The 17,673-nt window shown below is 47.4% G+C and overlaps 1 protein-coding gene across 1 annotated transcript; it reads left to right on the top strand.

The window, feature by feature from the left end:
• Positions 1–5,867: 5,867 nt before the first annotated feature.
• LOC130481184 (V-set and immunoglobulin domain-containing protein 8-like) lies at positions 5,868–16,224 on the top strand. The gene is made up of 7 exons (XM_056853902.1): positions 5,868–5,916; positions 7,540–7,713; positions 8,374–8,739; positions 11,195–11,344; positions 12,696–12,818; positions 13,487–13,622; positions 15,786–16,224. The coding sequence occupies exons 1-7, from the start codon at positions 5,868–5,870 to the stop codon at positions 16,222–16,224; spliced, it is 1,437 nt and encodes a 478-aa protein (XP_056709880.1).
• Positions 16,225–17,673: the final 1,449 nt, after the last annotated feature.

Genomic DNA, 17,673 nt, shown 5'->3' with positions numbered 1-17,673 from the left:
GGTCAAGTATTATTCTTTGGTTTCTATTCACTCCTGTGTGATCATTGAGTTAGCATAAACTAGCAGCCATTATGAATCAGGAGCCAGTGAGATCATCCTTGCAGGCCTGGTACGGCTAGCCGCCCTATTGAGGCCCAAGACAATGATTTAGGGATGTCAGATAGGAATGTTAAGTTTCGTTTCTCCATTACAGGTCATGTAGCCACCTAAATCCATGCCTCAAAACCACCCTGATAGGATATGCAGATCCAAATGTGTCCATTATTGGGTCTTTGTGTCTCTACGCACTATATTACGTATATTGTAACACCCCTGACCAGAAGTTATAAACGTTGTTGCAATCCTTTGTTCTGGGGTGTGAATTGTCCTGCGCATTTGGGGCAGTTCTCACCCGGTATGTATACTGGGCCTAATAAACAAACCGCTTTGAACTCTCAACCTCCCACTGTGTTATCGTCATTGGGAATTAATACAATAATACAGGCATATCAATAGTACTACACAACTGGCTTTTTTGCGCATGGGTGTCATCACACAGCCTGATGAAGTTCTGTCCCCCTCCCCGTCCTTCGGTTCTGCTGCCTCATTTGGCGGGCATTTGCTCAAATGGTTAAATTGGTCACAAATCATAAAAGGCAGTTATAAATAAATGCTGTTTTTAAAAGAATCTCCCGTTATTTCCCAAACCAGGGCTAGCTACCCTACTAATAAACATCCTAACAAGAGTGCATTACAAATCAGAAAACAGTGCCATAGAAACTACACAAGACATGACATAAGAAACGCAAAAACTGCATTACAGAAATTAGAAAACAATACAGTAAAAACAAAGAATCTGTAAAATAAATAGTGCCATAAACTAGAATCATAGAATCATAGAGTTGGAAGGGGTCACCATGGCCATCTAGTCCAACCCCCGGCACATTGCAGGAAATTCCAAACTACCTCCCCCTGTACACTTCCAGTGACCCCTACTCCATGCACAGAAGACTACAATGAGAAGAAGAAGAATAGGTTTTTATACCCCGCTTTTCTCCACCCTAAAGAGTCTTAAAACAGCTTACAATCACAATCCTTTCCTCTCCCCACAAGAGAGACCTTGTGAGGAAGGTGGAGCTAAGAGAGTTCAGAGATAACTGTGACTAGCCCAAGGTCACCCAGCAGCGTGGTGTAGTGGTTAAGAGCGGTGGTTTGGAGCGGTGGAGTCTGATCTGGAGAACCGGGTTTGATTCCCCACTCCTCCACATGAGCGGCGGAGGCTAATCTGGTGAACTGGATATGTTTCCCCACTCCTCCACACGAAGCCAGCTGGGTGATCTTGGGCTAGTCACAGCTCTCTCAGCCCCACCTACCTCACAAGGTGTCTGTTGTGGGGAGAGGAAGGGAAGGTGATTGCAAGCCAGTTTGATTCTTCCTTAAGTGATAGAGAAAGTCAGCATATAAAAACCAACTCTTCTTCTTCTTCTTCTGAACGGGATTTATTTCCCCACTCCTACACATGAAGCCCGCTGGGTGACCTTGGGCCAGTCACACTCTCTCAGCCTCACCTACCTCACAGGGTGTCTGTTGTGGGGAGGGGAAGGAAAGGTGATTGTCAGCCGGTTTGATTCTGCCTTAAGTGGTAGAGAAAGATGGCATATAAAAACCAACTTCTTCTTCTTCTTCTTCAGGATGCATATGGAGGAGTGGCGAATTGAACCTGGTTCTCCAGATTACAGTCTGCTGCTCTTAACCACAACACCCTTACTCCTTTATTAAAGCATCCTCCTGAACAATTCTGATTTTACTACAGCTCTGTTCTCTTTATAACCCCCGCTAAATAATGTGGTTTTCCCATCCCCTATGTAATTCTCACAACACTTTGAGGTAGATTTGGTTGAGAGAGAGACGGAGTAGGGTTGCCAGGTCCCTCTTCACCACCGGCAGGAGGTTTTTGGGGCGGGGATTGGCCAGGGATCCTGGAGGTGTTTTTTTTTTGTGTGTGTGTGTGTGTGCCATCTCCTGGGCATGGAATAGGGGTCACTGTGTGTGTGTGGGGGGGGGGTAAGGTAGTTGTGAATTTCCTGCATTGTTCAAGGGGTTGGACTAGATGACCCTGAGGGTCCCTTCCAACTCTACAATTCTATGATTCCTTCTGAATGTTTCATGCACTTGGCTTCTATGCTTACCTTGGTTTAGTCTGTCTCAGTTTTGATTTTTTTTTAAGACTTCGCTATATCTGTTACTTATCTTATTATTTCCAGTTCACTGTGGATTAAAAAAAACCAAAAACCCATTGAACTGTTCTGAATTCCTCAGAGGTATCCCAAACATGTTTTAAACAAACAAATCAGAAACAATTTCGTCCGCTCAGCCTTCCCCTTTGAGATCATCCTAGGATTTATTAGACGGTCCTCAAAGGTGTTTGCAGTCCCTCCCAGATGTATGTCACTCGAGCGTGGATGACACTGGTGAATGGGGTATGAGCCTCTAGGATGACTGCAGCATGTCTCTTCAGAGGTGTGATTGTTATGGTGATTCAGTTGAAGGCACTTCCGGCCTTCTTGCATGTGACAAACTGCAAGATTCGACCCAATTGCCAGAGGTTAGGAGCCATTTCTCTGCAACTGCCACTCATCAGTTGCTAATGGAGGTCAGAGGGAGTGAAGTTGCAACAGATATGAGGGAAAGGACTTTCTAACAGCTTATTTTGGAGGTGCGTTGTTACTAGGGTTGCCAACCTCCAGGTAGTCAGTACAGGAGCCAAGTGCATACAAAGTGCAAAAAACTTTATAAGCTACCAAAATGACATAACAATACAGCTATACACACTATATACACTATTAAGCTGAAACATACAAGCTAAGACAAACAACGTGACTGTACGAGGTGGAAAAAAGTGTCAAAATGACACAGCTAATGTTCATAGAGTCTCTCTCAATTGTAGGAGAAGTGGTATCCAAAGGATTTTCAACGAGGTTCCCAATGAGGAGACGATCGTTTCGAGTTCACAATGAACAGATCTTCATCAGTCCTTCAACGTCCTCTTGTACATTCATTCATTCAAATATTCTCCCATAACGGGTAAGATTTCAAAAAATGCCAAATCATTATTATTTCCCATGAAGGGTAAGAGACATCACTTCCCACTTGGGGTTAGACAATAGACAATAGAGTAGGTGTCACTTGAACCGGAAGGTGGTGGGCATTCTAAAGGCAAGGTGCCACCACAGAAAAAGCCCTGTCTCTAGTCGCCACCTGCCTCGTCTCAGAAGGCAAGGAAACAGAAAGCAGGGCTTGAGAGGCAGATCTTAATTTGTAGGCTGGAAAGTACAAGGGGAGACGGTCCTTCAGGTACCCTGGTCTGAAGCTGTTTAGGAACTTAAAGGTAAGAACCAGCACTCTGAATTGCGCCTGGAAAAAAGATGGGCAGCTAGTGCAGATCTTTCAGCAAAGGGCTGATACCATCCTTGTAACCAACTCCTGATAATAGCCTGGCCACCGTGTTTTGGACCAACTGAAGTTTTCCGAACAGTTTCCAAACCATAACTAAATAGCACTGATTTCCTCAAAATTATGCCAATACAGTAGCCTGAGTCTAACTTGTAGGGAGTCACCCAAACTCAGTTATTACAAAGGCCGGGAATAATTGCAAGGTGGACAGGAGAGGTGTGCATTCACTTCCTGCCCAGCAAACGCTAAAACAGACAGAAAGGAGAGTCACATCCTCTTTTTACCAGTGTTGAACGTATAATGTGCTTCTTCTTCTGGGGCAAGTCTCAGTCCCAGGAAGTACATGATACGGCAGCTTTGTAATGCTGAGCTGGTCAGGGTTCCCAGTCAATGACTGGATGGGTGACCTCCTAGGGACCCTCCCCCCGTATGCCCCCTCCGTAGGGACCCCTTGAGATAATGGACCATTATCTCACCACAACTTTCTTCCTTTCTGCTCCCAGTATAGCTTCCCCATCTCTTCCCCTTCAGCTACTCAATGGATGCCCATGTAGGGTTGCCAACCTCCAGGTACTAGCTATTACAACTAATCACCAGCCGATAGAGATCAGTTCACCTGGAGAAAATGGCCATTTTGGCAATTGGAGTCTAGGGCATTGAAGTCCCACCCCCTCCCCAAACCTCGCCTTCCTTAGGCTCCACCCCAAAAATATCCAGGTATTTCCCAAGCTGGAGCTGGCAACCCTATGCACATGGTAGAGCTCAGATTTCAGTGCTACCCCAACCACATGAAAGGTCATGTCCACCTAGGCAAGCTCTAGATCAGGGTCCCCAACACCTTTTCTGGCACCCACCAAGTGCTTTTAGGAAGTGGTTGGGGCCAGGTAGGCCTTTTGCCCAGCAAGGCTTCTGATTGACTATTGGAGATTTGAGTGGCTGTGAAAATTTTTAAAATGTTGCTTTGGCATCAGCTGCTACCCCAGCACAAGGATCTACACTGTGTTACTGAAGTTAAGCTGTGGCAATCATTCTGTGGCTGGTTCTGCCTCCTGCGGCGACCATACTGTGGCAGCCATTCTGTTGCTGCGTCCACCGTGCCGTGTCAGAATTCCAAATGTGCCCGCAGGCTCAAAAAGGTTGGGGACCCCTACTCTGACGGGCTGAAGAAGAAAAAGAAGAAGAAGAGTTGGTTTTTATATGTTGACTTTCTCTACCACTTAAGGAAGAATCAAACCGGCTTACAATCACCTTCCCTTCCCCTCCCCACAACAGACACCCTGTGAGGTAAGTGGGGCTGAGAGAATGTGACTAGCCCAAGGTCACCCAACTAGCTTCATGTGGAGGCGTGGGGAAACAAATCCAGCTCACCAGATTAGCCTCCGCCGCTCATGTGGAGGAATGGGGAATCAAACCCAGATCAGAATCCACCCCTTCAAACCACCGCTCCTAACCACTACACCATGCTGAAGGGTAGATTTTGGTTGAATGTTAGTAGGAAATTCCTAATGGTAAGACCTGTTTGGCAGAGGTGGAGGTCTTCTCCACTGGAGGTCTTCAGTCAGAGGCTAGACACTCATCAGGTCATTTAGTTTAGGATTTCCTGTATCTTAGAGGAGGACGGATTGGACCAGCGTCTCCTAAACTGTGGGTCCGAACCTAAAAATTTGGTTTCAAAGCCTGTGATAGCTAGTCCTAGGCTTTTGCGGTTTTATTGATATGTGCATGCTGTTTTTTGTTTGTTTTTAAAGGGGTCACCATGCTTAGTAAATTTGGAGTTGCGAATCACCATACAAAAAGATTGGGAACCACTACATTACTTAATGCAAGTGCTGTCAAGTCTCAATGCCTTATGTCGAGCTCAGCAAGGGGCTTTCAAAGCAAGTGAGAAGCAGCGGTGGGAAGAAAAGTAGGACATAAACAAGCAAACAAATATTACTAAAACGCCGCCAATTTCACTCGAAGCAAAATTTCTCTTTGCATTTGGTGGCTCCGACTTGGGCAAATCTCCCGAGGAATCTCAATGGGCGTGATTCTTCTCGGGTGGGATCTGCCCGTCCCCTTGATGTACTCAAAAAAAGGCCCCTGGTGACCTCGACCATCCTGCGCTCCAAACAACCACGTTTCCCCTGCCGTGAAAAATAGCCGCGACCTGCACTGCAAGCGAAAGGATGTCCGATTGTCATTTCGTTGCTGACTAAAAATGTGACTGGCAGGGAAACTGGGCGAGGACCGGCTCATTCACCTTCTTCGAGTGGCTCCGTCACCTGGCAATTCACCCCAAAGGCATCCCCACCCGGCAGGGAGGAGCCAGGTCCGACAGGTGAAAAGAACGCAGCTCCTCTGGGCTTCTACTCACAGCTCTCCCTGCCTGAGCCTTCTTCAGTCCTCGAGGAAGGATTGCTCGGGGCCACTGTGTGGGGTTACTTCTTGGAACCATGCCTGGGACGTGGACTTTCCAGCTCGTCCTTTTGTGTCTGGCACCAGGTAAAGCTCGCTTGGATGGTAGAAGACCGAGATGACAGTTTTGCAAGGGGTGCGTAATACCCACCACACGGGCCATCTATGCTCGTTCCCAGATTGCTTCTGGCCTCAAGTCAAGGTGCTGGTATTGACCTTAAGAGCCCTATGTGGCTTGGGGCTGCTGTACCTTAACCTACCAGTCCACTCCAGTCGAACGTAGGTTCGATCCTGGCTGAATCCTGGCTGAAACAGGGAATAAAGGCTAAAGCGATCATGCGTTTTCGCCCATTGGTATTGTTTCATTAAATATTTTTAACCAGGCACCTGGTTGGCCGCTGTGTGAACAGACTGCTGGACTTGATGGGCCTGGGTCTGATCCAGCAGGGCTTTCTTTATGTTCTCATATTTTACAGTTACTTTTTAAAGTGTTGATTGGGGGCCTTGGGGGGCCCTACTTGGGTGGAAGGCCCCATAGAAGGTTTTAAATAAGTAAATAAATATATTTTGGCTATCTCAGGATGGATTCTGAGACAAAGGTTCCCCTCAGTTGTGCAACACCATGAGGACTTTTCAAATGAAAACAAGTTCCCAGGCCTCAAGGCTGCAAAGAGAAACTTGAAGGTCTATGGGTAACTCCTGGGGAAATTTCAGAAGCCGAAATGGTGATTGGATTGGGAGTGAGGTTAAATTTGAAATCGGCAACTAGCATTTGAAAGAAGATGATCCTCAGTAATTGGTCCAGTACAATCCTGGATTATACCACTTCAGACAGCAAATGTACATATGTGTACATTTCCCTGCTCTTGGAAAACTAGTATGTCAGGAAGAAGGCAAACGGTTATGAAGACACATTAAATATATACAAACATATCACATTTACACACACCTATACACACACTTAACATACAATATATAATGTCTGTTAAACAGACATATATTGTATGTTAAGTGTGTGTATAGGTGTGTGTAAATGTTATATGTTTATATATATTTAATGTGTCTTCATAACCGTTTGTTAGTATTTGGATGGGTGACCACCAAGGAAGTCCAGGGTTGCTATACAGAGGAAGGCACTGCCAAACCACCTCTGTTAGTCTCTTGCCTTGAAAACCCCATAAGGGGTCGCCATAAGTCGGGTGCGACTTGACGGCACTTTACACACACACACAATAACCGTTTGTACTGCTTATAATATATGTTGCAACTTTTTTCATGTCATATTGGAACAGCAGAAGAATATTCTTTATTTTGGTTATTGTGCTAAGAAGAAGGCAAAGCCAAGATCTTACCACCGTTATTTAGTTTGATGTATGTATGGAGTTTTTGTTTTAAGTAAGAGCCCCTGATGAGATTCCCCATGACTGTCTGTCTGAGGTCGTGCAATCCTAGCACACTTTTTACTACATGATCAACTGTTTGCTTAAATTGGTGTCAGGTCCAAGGAGACAACCAAGGTGACTGATATTGTAGGGCATGTGCCAGCTTTAGTTCTGGGCAAGATACAAGACCATCAGGGTCTCCTGTTATGAAAACCTTTCTCGTTGGATCCACCAATTTGAGCAGATCTTTGTAGAAGCACTTTTCCAAATCTGGCAATTGAAATTTCACTCAGGGTGTCACCTGCCTCTCTCTCTTTCCCCCAACTAGCTCTGGTACCTGCTGTAAAAATCCAGGCCAAAGGGCGGGAGGTCATCTACTTGGCCAAAGGCGATTCGATCAAGTTGGGCTGTCCGTACGAGTTGGAACCAGAAGACAACGGTCCGAACACCCTGGACATTGAATGGACACAACTGAATGCTGACCCCACAAATCTCGATCATGTGGTGAGTGTGTGTCGTCAGCCCCTGGAAGGGATGTCGCATTTGGAGAGTCTGTTTTTTGGGGTAGAGAAGAATCAAGGTGGTTTGCTTACAGTTGCATGGTCTACTTTTCCTTAACTAGAACCCCCCTAGTTTCCATTCTGAGTTTCCACGGGAAGTATTAACACAGGCAGTTAAACGAGCTATATTGTGGTCATCTTCTCTGCCTCTCAAGTACTGTTGGCAAGGCTGGGGAAGAAAGCCTCCCCTATGCAGTGGGCAACTGTAATAATGACTGGGACTAGGGGTATCAATTAGGGTTGCCAGCTCCGGGTTGGGAAATACCTGGAGATTTTTGAGATGGAGCCTAAAAAGTTGGGGGGGACGGGACTTCAATGCCATAGAGTCCAATTGCCAAAGCGGCCATTTTCTCCAGGTGAAGTGATCTCTATTGGCTGGAGATCAGTTGTAATAGCGGGAGATCTCCAGCTCCTGCTTGGAGGTTGGCAACCCTAGTATCAATGCAAAAATCTTACACCGATTTTGGTGGTCTTTTCTCAAGCAATTTCGGTGGCCCTTTCTCTTCTCTGAAGAGATGTTTGCATACATTCCAGAAAGCCCTTGTGAAAGGCCTGCTGGCAATGATACAAGTCAATTCGCGACCTTCCTGTATTGATTCAACTGTGCTGTTCTCTGGTTCCTGCCCACCAGATTCTTAGCTACCAAGACCAGCAAGTTATCCGTCCTGGATACCTGTATATGCAGAAGAGACCGGGTCCCGCAGTCCAGGATCCGCGGCATTTGGGTCACTCTGGTTTACAGCAGACTGTGTTGGTCAGACCAAACGACCACCATCTTGGTTCCATGGGCTCGGTCGGTGACTGCTGCTATGGCCTGCAACAGAGAGTAAACTTTGCGATCCCAGACCCGAGCCAATACGACGCCTCCATCAATCTGCAGAACGTGCAGGTTACTGACTCAGCGACTTATGAGTGCAAGGTGAAGAAAACTACTGTGGCCTCCCGCAAGGTGACAGTCACAGTGCTAGGTGAGTCCTGCAAAATAGCAAAAATATCTTCGAGTTGTGGTGGATGTTAACGCAAGTGTGCAGCAGAGGTGGAAAAGGCAAATGGAATTCATGAAACCGCCTTACACTGAATCAAATTATTGGTTTATCAAAGGCCATTTATGCAGGGTCAATTTTGATGCTTGCTCAAAGTTCTTTTTTTAAATGCGACCTTTAAAATGCCTATTCATGGTCCCGACGCAAAAAGATAAATTCCACCCCCCACTCCTTCGTTCCTTCAATTAGCAACCGCCGTTTGCATAGCTAACGTGTGGCTGTGATTTTGCATGCTTCCTTGAGGGGATTCTTTGAGGCAGGGGCAGGGCAAACACAAAAAGTTGTGTTAAAGGGGCTCTTAAAAAATGCGAAGCAGGTATGTGCTGGCTTCGCAGTCACTTCCTGAATGACGGTTCAACGTGAAAAACTAAAAAAAAAATATGCAGGGCACTTCAGCCTGGAATGCGCTAATTACCAAGCATAAATGGCCACAGTGATGTGACCTGGATGGCCCAGGCTGGCCTCTCATTTCTTGGAATCTAAGCAGGGTCGGCCTTGGTTAGTACTTGCATGGGAGACCATCAAGGAAGTCCAGGGTCGCTACACAGAGGCAGGCAATGGCAAACTACCTCTGTTCATCTCTTGTCTTCAAAAACTCTACAGGGTCGCCATAAGTTGGTTGTACTTTGACCGCACTTTCCACCACCAAGCTGCATATTTAGACAATAAATCAGGATTTAGACTCTGCCTAGCAGCTCTCACAGGTAGAGATCTTTCATGACACCTAATGTGTGTGATTTTGCCATCAAGTCACAGCTGACTTACGGTGACCCCATGGGGTTTTCAAGTCAAGAGGCATTCAGAGGTGGTTTGCCATTGCTTGCCTCTGCATGAGCTGAGAGAGTTCTGAGAGAACTGTGACTGGCACAAGGTCAGCCAGCAGGCTTCATGTGGAAGAGAGGGGAATCAAATCCAGTTCTCCAGATTAGAGTTTGCCGCTCTTAACCACTACACACGCTGGCTCACATATCACTTACTACCTTATGCTTTTTAATCTGGAGATAACCAAGGATTGAGCCTGGGGACTTGTTGCATGTGCAAAGATGTCTAACACTGAGCAGTGACTTCTCCCTAATTACATGCTACGGAAAGAGACACAAAATTAAAACACCCAGTATCATAACACCTTTGCCTAGATCTACAATGCAGCTGCATATGGAATATTATGTAATGCTCCGGTACATTTCAAAAAGGCTATCGTAGAATAGGAAAAGGCGAAAACGAAAAGGATCAAGGCATTGGATTGGACCTCCTTCCCAGGGAGGAAAGGCAAAGGAGTTTTCAGCTTATCAGGTTAGAGGAAAGATGGCTAAGGGAAGACATGAGATTTGCTCCTAGCTGTTGTGTTTTGTTATCGTTTGCCCTTCCACCTTCTCTGTCCGCTTCCCCTTCTGTTTTTGTTCCTCTTTATACAATTATCTTGCTTTTTTTAAAAAAAAGAAAACCTGCGGGCAGAGTTTTGTTCCTTTTAACTTAATAATTGAAACAGTGCCCAGTATAACAATAGTAATAGTAATAATTGTTGTTATTGTGACATTCTGAACAGTAAGAACAGAGAGAATGAATTATCATTCTCTGTAATATTAGAACTCCAGTGATAAGGGGGTTCAGGGTAGACAAGAAAGTGTGGGGTGGATTCAGACTAAATTTTCCATCAGCAGTATAGAATTTCCTGCCTCCCTCTTCCTACTGCAGCCCACTGATCTCCACAAAATGTGGCTCCTGGGGGATAGGTAGATTTGCCAATCTCCAGGTCAGGCCTGGAGATCTCCCAGAAGAAGAAAGAAGAAGAAAGAGAAGAAGAGTTGGTTTTTATATGCTCTGTCTGGCTTGCAGGCCGGATAAGAGCTCTCAAGCGGCCGGATCCGGCCCGTGGGCCATATGTTTGACACCCCTGCTCTAGTTTAATTGCCGCAGGTGTCTGTGTACAGCAATGGCATTCTGGAAAGAAGAAACAAACAAAGGCATGTCAGCTCATCCGAAAAGGCAGTGTCTAGCAAGGTCCAGATGTCCCTGTCTGAAAACAGGATACTGGGTTATAGGCCTTTGTTGTTAGGGTATCCAACCTCCAGGTACTAGCTGGAGATCTCCCACTATTGCAACTGATCTCCAGCCGATAGAGATCAGTTCACCTGTAGAAAATGTCCTCTTTGGCAATTTGTTGGCATTTAAGTCCTTCCCCTCCCCAAACCCTGCCCTCCTCAGGCTGCGCCCCCCAAAATCTACAGGTATTTCCCAACCTGGAGCTGGCAAGCCTGTTTGTTGTGATGTTGTGAGCAGGGCCCTTGCGCTATTTTTTGAGGGATTGTTGTTTATCGTCTTGCTCTCTGAGCTGAACTTCATCAGCCTTCAACCAACTACGGTCACTTCTTTCCATCAGAGAGACCCTCCGTCCCCCAATGCTCGATCGATGGCCGTGTGTCCCTGGGCCGTGACGTCACCCTGCGATGCTCCTCCCGGGCCGGATCATCCCCCCTCATCTACCAATGGACCAAAGTCGGTACCTGGATGCCCCCATCGGTCATAAAGGGTAAGAACCAGTGACAAATGAGGGACTGATTTATTTGTTTTGCTGACTTTCTACTCCAACGGGGACCCAAAGTGGAGGGAAGAGTCTATGGCATTATATCTTGCTGAGCTAGGATTGCCAGGTCCCTCTTCGCCACCGGCGGGAGATTTTTGGGGCGGAGCCTGAGGAGGGCGGGGTTTGGGGAGGGGCGGGACATCAATGCCATAGAGTCCAATTGCCAAAGTGGCCATTTTCTCCAGGTGAACTGATCTCTATCGGCTGGAGATCAGTTGTAATAGCAGGAGATCTCCAGCTACTACCTGGAGGTTGGCAACCCATGCTGACCCCTCGTCTAAACCTCCAGATCGCCAGGATTTTCTCAACCCAGAGTTGGCAGTCCTGTTTCACAGATCTCTGTCTGGATACCACATCCTACATCAGGGGTCTGAAAACTGCGGATCCCGAGCCGCATGCGGCTCTTTGGCCCATTGAGTGCGGCTCTCCGAACTTGGTTCGGAGCCCCTGCTGTCGTGCCCGCTCGCACCGGCAGCCGGGCTGCGGAGCCGGCGTGCCTGAGAGAGAGAGAGAGAGAGAGAGAGAGAGAGAGAGAGAGAGAGAGAGAGAGCAGGCAAGCGGACGCGCTGTCTCCCCCCGCCCTCTATTTCCCTTGCCCTCAATGGTTGGGAGGCTAATGCCTCCCCTCCACTCTAGACGCGCGATTGCTGGGCGGGCGGCTCGGCGGTTCCTGCCCCCCCTGCCTATCAGCTGTTGGGCGGGGCGGGCTTCCTTTGGTAGACCTGGCCTCCGGCTGAGTCCCATTGGGAGGCCATGTCTACCCACTGGCTTTCTTGGCGGTAGACCTGGACTCCGAGGAGGGGAAAAAGTCCCCCTTCAGAGGCCAGGTCTACCAATTGGCTTCTATGGGCCTCCGGAGGCAGGTCTACTGCCAAGAAAGCCAATGGGTAGACCTGGCCTCCCAATGGGACTCATCCAGAGGCCAGGTCTACCAATAGGCTTTTATGGCGGTAGACCAGGCCTCCAGACGAGGACTCCGGATGGGGAGGGGGAAATGGCAGGGACTTACAATTTAATTTTTATCAATAAATAAGATCACTATTAAGTAGGATATCAAGTTTTATTCAGTGTACCTATAGTTTAATTAAGACTTAAAACTTTAATTAAAGTTTATTAAGTTAATAAACAGTGTACCTACCTATATAGTTTAAGTTTAAGAAATTTGGCTCTCAAAAGAAATCTCAATCGTTGTACTGTTGATATTTGGCTCTTTTGACTAATGAGTTTGCCGACCCCTGTCCTAGATGGACAAGCATCTTTTTTAACTGTCCTTATCTGGCACCCCTCTCCTCTGAAGGACCAAACCCTGGTGACCTGGTCATCAGGAACCTGTCCAAGGACCATGTGGGATTCTACCGGTGCGACGCGGCCAACAAAGTCGGATCAACCCAGTGTGTTCTGGAAATCGATCTTGCAGCAGGTAAGCGACTCGCATTTAGCGTCTGGATAATTAATTCCAAATAACGTGATTGTCTGGTAGAGCCGTGAAGCCAGGAATAGTCCCAAGTGGTGCTAGATTTCTAAAAATCGAAACTTCTTACCCTTAAGGATGTAAAGATATGCTTTAAAACGTGTGGGTCTTTGGCAAAATCTCTGGAAACGGAGGTCTTGCTGAACAAAATATCCAGAGCGTGAGGCTCTGCCCCCACCCCTGAATAGCAGTTGCGGAAGAAGTTATGCAGTGTAGTCACAACTAGGGTTGCCAGGTCCCTCTTCACCACCGGCGGGAGGTTTATGGGGCAGAGCCTGAGGAGGGTGGGGCTTGTGGAGGGGACTTCAATGCCATAGAGCCCAATTGCCAAAGCGGCCATTTTCTCCAGGTGAACTGATCTCTATCGGCTGGAGATCAGTTGTAACAGCAGGAGATCTCCAGCTACTGCCTGGAGGTCGGCAACCCTATAAACAGATGTACTGAGAAGTAAATCCTAAATTATTCAGTGGGTTTTATTCTCAGAAACGTGTCTTTGGGATTTCAGCTTTTGGGGCAGAACTTTACGTCTATATTTCTCCTTTTAAAATCCAGCCAAATTAAGTCATGCCGGTGCCTTGGGTTCTGTCTTAACTCAGCATCCCTCTCTCTCCCTGCAGGTGCCAATCAAGTGGGCATCATTGTGGGGGCCGTCTTTGGCTCCGTCCTCTTGCTGCTGCTGCTTCTCGGTCTCATCTTGGGGCTGGTCTACTGTTGCAAGCGGAATCGGACCAAGGAGCAGTGCAATCAGATCAGGTGACCGAACAAAAGGCTCCGTTGCAACGGGTGATCTGAATGGCCGGCACGGTGGTTACGAGTGGGGGACTCTAATCTGGAGAACCGGGTTTGATTCCCCTTTCCTCCACATGAGCGGCAGACACTAATCTGGAGAACCGATTTGGTTTCCCCACTACTCTGCATGAAGCCTGCTGGCTGACCTTGGGCTAGTCACAGTTCTCTCAGAACTCTCTCAGCCCCACCTACCTTACAAGGTGTCTGCTGTGGGGAGGGGAAGGGAAGGTGACCGTAAGCCGGTTTGATTCTCCTTAAAAGGTAGAGAAAGTTGGCATATAAAAACCAACTCTACTTCTTCTTACACAACTGTTGAAGACCATGCTGTGGTTCTCTCAACCATTTTTGCTCCACCACCCCCTTTCCCCATTGTTCAGAATATAATTCCCCCCTTCCCAAGGTAGTCTAACTCAAAAACACCAACTACAATTTTACAGATTGTACATAATCTGCAGGGTTGCCAGCTCTGGGTTGGGAAATTCCTGTAGATTTGAGGGTGGAGCCTAGGGAAACTGCGGTTTGGGGAGGGGAAAGACCTCAGCAGGGTATAAATCCGTAGAGTCCACCCTCCAAATTAGGGTTGCCAGCTCCAGGTTGGACATTCCTGGATATTTGGGGGTGAAGTCTGGGGAGGGACTTCAGCCAGATATAATTTAATAGAGTCCACCCTCCAAAGCAGCCATTTTCTCCAGAGGAATGGATCGCTGTTGTCTGGAGATCAATTGTAATTCCAGGAGACCTCTCCAGATCTCACCAGGAGGTTGGCAGCCCTACAAAGCAGCCGTTTCCCCCCCCCCCCAGGAGGGAACTGATTGCTGTTGTCTGGAAAACAGTGGTAATTCTGAGCGATCTCCAGGCTTCACCTGGAGGTTGGCAACCTTATGTAGAACGCGGGTCAGGCGCTCTGAAAATTGGGCGCCTTCGACTGGAAAGGTCACTGAACTGCACGTGACCACGCAGCTTCCTGCAGAAGGAAGTTGCAAGGAGTCATTTCTGTTTACGTACAACTGAAACAATCTGAGCAGAGGATGACTCTCTAAAACAGTGTGATGCCTCCGGCCCCTTCTGCTAAATCACATGTCCTCGAAGCCTCCTGGTGAACTGCAGAAGTCCAGACTTCAGTCTCCTTAACTGGCTACCTTCCAAGTTTGCCGAACGATATTCGGTCCATCCCCTTCTTGAGTGTGTGTGTGTGTGTAAAGTGCTGTCAAGTCGCAGCCGACTTATGGCAACCCCTTTTTGGGGTTTTCATGGCAATTGACTAACAGAGGTGGTTTGCCAATGCCTTCCTCTGCACAGCAACCCTGGACTTTCTTGGTGGTCTCCCGTCCAAATACTAACCAGGGCTGACCCTGCTTAGCTTCTGAGATCTGACAAGATCAGGCTAGCCTGGGCCATCCAGGTTGCCATCAGCCACCAAAGGCCATGGAGCAAACATCTTATAGAGTTGGGGACATCTTCTAGTAGGGTTGCCAACCTCCAGGTACTAGCAGGAGATCTCCCGCTATTATAACTGATCTCCAGCCGATAGAGATCAGTTCCCCTGGAGAAAATGGCCGCTTAGGCTATTGGACTCTATGGTATTGAAGTCCCTCCCTTCCTCAAACCCCACCCTCCTCAGGCTCCACCCCCAAAGCCTCCCGCTGGTGGCAAAGAGGGACCTGGCAACCCTGTCTTCTAGTTGTTAGCTGAGATGGCTCTTCCCTTGACACATTGCAATAACATTCCCATTACATTATATGAAATGCGATTGAGTCATGTTTTGCAGAGAGTGGTTGTGTGTTTGTGTTTGGTTGGTGCGGGCCATTGTAAGAACCAGTGAAGAAGAAGAAGGAGCCCACTGCAGTGTGCAGAAACAGCAAGTGGCGTAATATGCCTCTTTGAATACACCCTCGTGGCAAACCCTCCCCAGCTCCCTGCATGTAGAAATGTAGCACCTCAGGGAGGTAGCATAATTTGTCCCTGAGGTGCTGACTTTCCGTGTGAACGGCGTTCTGGCTGGGGAGGGTGGTAGCATTCCAATTTGCAGGGCCTTCCACAATCTGCGTCCTTAAGGGCATCCTGTTGGCGGCACACAATCCTAGCTCAAATTTAACCCTCTCGCCATCTCTTCCCCCCTCGCCACAGAGTTGACTCAGCCCCGCCGCGGACAAAATGTCCGGGCAGAAGCAGCAGCCTGCGATCCGCCCTGGACTACCTACCCCACACTCTCGGCTTCTCTCAGCGGTGTAAATACGAATCGCCCAAGGAGCAGGAAGGGATCGAGATGATCAGCCCGGGCAAGGAGGAAGACACCAGCTGTGCTGCGGATTCCAGCAAGGACCAAGATGGCGGCTGTTCTTCTGCGGTCACCACCAAGGCCAGGGTTCACCATGCCCACTCCGTTCCTTCCTATTCCCAAGTGAAAGGCGGGGCCTCTTCCTCACAGTTGCCCACTGGTACAAATTCTGGAAACAACAAATCTACATCTGATGTGGATCCGGGCAATGGGAAGCGAAGCCATCCTGGGAATTATGGAGGAGTTCCAGTTATGGTTCCCGCTATCAGCAAAGACCTTGTAATATAACCTCCTCCTACTTGAGAATTTACCATTTTACTCTGGATTCAGTCATTTCTGAACTCTGTGCCCGGGCACAGTGGCATCTCTAGTAAAACATTAATTTAACTAATGAAGGATGCCTATGAGCCCACAAAGGAGGCTGTCCGCAGCCTCTCTGCACGATCTCCTGTTCTGGCCTTCCAAGCAGCCTTTGCTGGGGGTGGGTTATTCCGCTGCCTCTCTGCCTCAGACCAGATGGATGGATCACTCTTGATGCAAAAAAGCAGCAGGATAACCTCTGCGGAGGCCGCCGTGTCTCTGTACGAGTCCCTGCAACTTCCAGCAGTCAGGATGTCTGTGGCAGTGATTTGTGCAGTAGTTCTTTCTCTTTCGTGTTCTAAAAGTAAACCTGACCAACAGAGACTGACCCTGGTGTTAATCCTGAAAGAGAGCGTATTTCAGTGATCAGACGGTTGGATACATATTTTCTGGTCGTATTACACTTCAGTTTCACCACACACCTCCTTAACTTATTGCGCTTAACTTCAGAGACCTGGATTGACCTCATGCATTATGTGGTGCTCCTCTTGTGGAACTCCATGACACTAGAACCCCTCCAAGTTTGATACTTGTGGACTTTTTGGAAATAACAGTTTGCATCATGCCAGGAATTGAGAAAGGGTTGACTGATTAAGATCCTGATGTTGTCCCTGTTACTGGTGATGTGATTCAGTTGTACCCCTGTGTTTTGAGACTGCTAAACATGTTCCCTTTTATTTATTTTAGTGTAAATTATTGTAAAATATTGTTGCAACCTGCTTTCGGAAGGAAGGAAGGATTTAAATCCTCTAAATCAGTGGTTCCCAACCTTTTTTTGACCAGGGACCACTAGGACTTTTTTGTTCGGTGCAGGCACCCCAAGGTTCAAAATAAAAATTCTGAGAATTTGAAAATAAACTTTAATCATAACTGTTAGTTAAACATTAAACAGAATAATATTTGAATATATATTTTTATAATAGAGAACTTTTAATTGAAAATATTAATTTATTATGAGTTTATAACTTTGTTTTGCGGACCTTAATTTAGTTCTCGCGGACCCCTGGTTGGGAACCAGTGCTCTAAATAAATCAGTGCGTAAAAGAAACCAAGTGGCGCCTTCCTCAATCAGCCAGCAAGGCTAGAGAACATAGAGTTCCTGGTGATTCCTAGGGCTGCCCAGAAATAACAAAGGGTAGTTCTAGGAATTGCCAGCCACTCTATGGTAAAACCATACTGTCTCTGGCAAATCCTAGAGCTACCCTCTGCCACTTCCAGGTAGCTCTAGAAAAAACCAGGAACTCTACGGTAAGAGTTTCCTGTAAGTAGAGGAGGCCTTATTTTCCTTTTTAATATTTCTCCCCTGGCAACAGGACCTAGGGGTAGGGAATCCTCTGCTGCCACCAGGGACTTAGCAGCCCTGTCAAGGAACAGGTG

The sequence above is a fragment of the Euleptes europaea genome, chromosome 7 (assembly GCF_029931775.1).
Source record: "Euleptes europaea isolate rEulEur1 chromosome 7, rEulEur1.hap1, whole genome shotgun sequence".
Taxonomy (NCBI): domain Eukaryota; kingdom Metazoa; phylum Chordata; class Lepidosauria; order Squamata; family Sphaerodactylidae; genus Euleptes; species Euleptes europaea.
This window is presented reverse-complemented; position numbering and strand designations above follow the sequence as displayed.

What these genes read in the sequence shown, in the direction of transcription:
- LOC130481184 (XM_056853902.1), top strand. Translation starts at nt 5,868, where the DNA reads ATGCCTGGGACGTGGACTTTCCAGCTCGTCCTTTTGTGTCTGGCACCA. An exon ending in CCTTTTGTGTCTGGCACCAG is followed by an intron (nt 5,917 to 7,539) that starts GTAAAGCTCGCT and finishes TCCCCCAACTAG; the next exon opens with CTCTGGTACCTGCTGTAAAA. An exon ending in GAGCAGTGCAATCAGATCAG is followed by an intron (nt 13,623 to 15,785) that starts GTGACCGAACAA and finishes CCCTCGCCACAG; the next exon opens with AGTTGACTCAGCCCCGCCGC.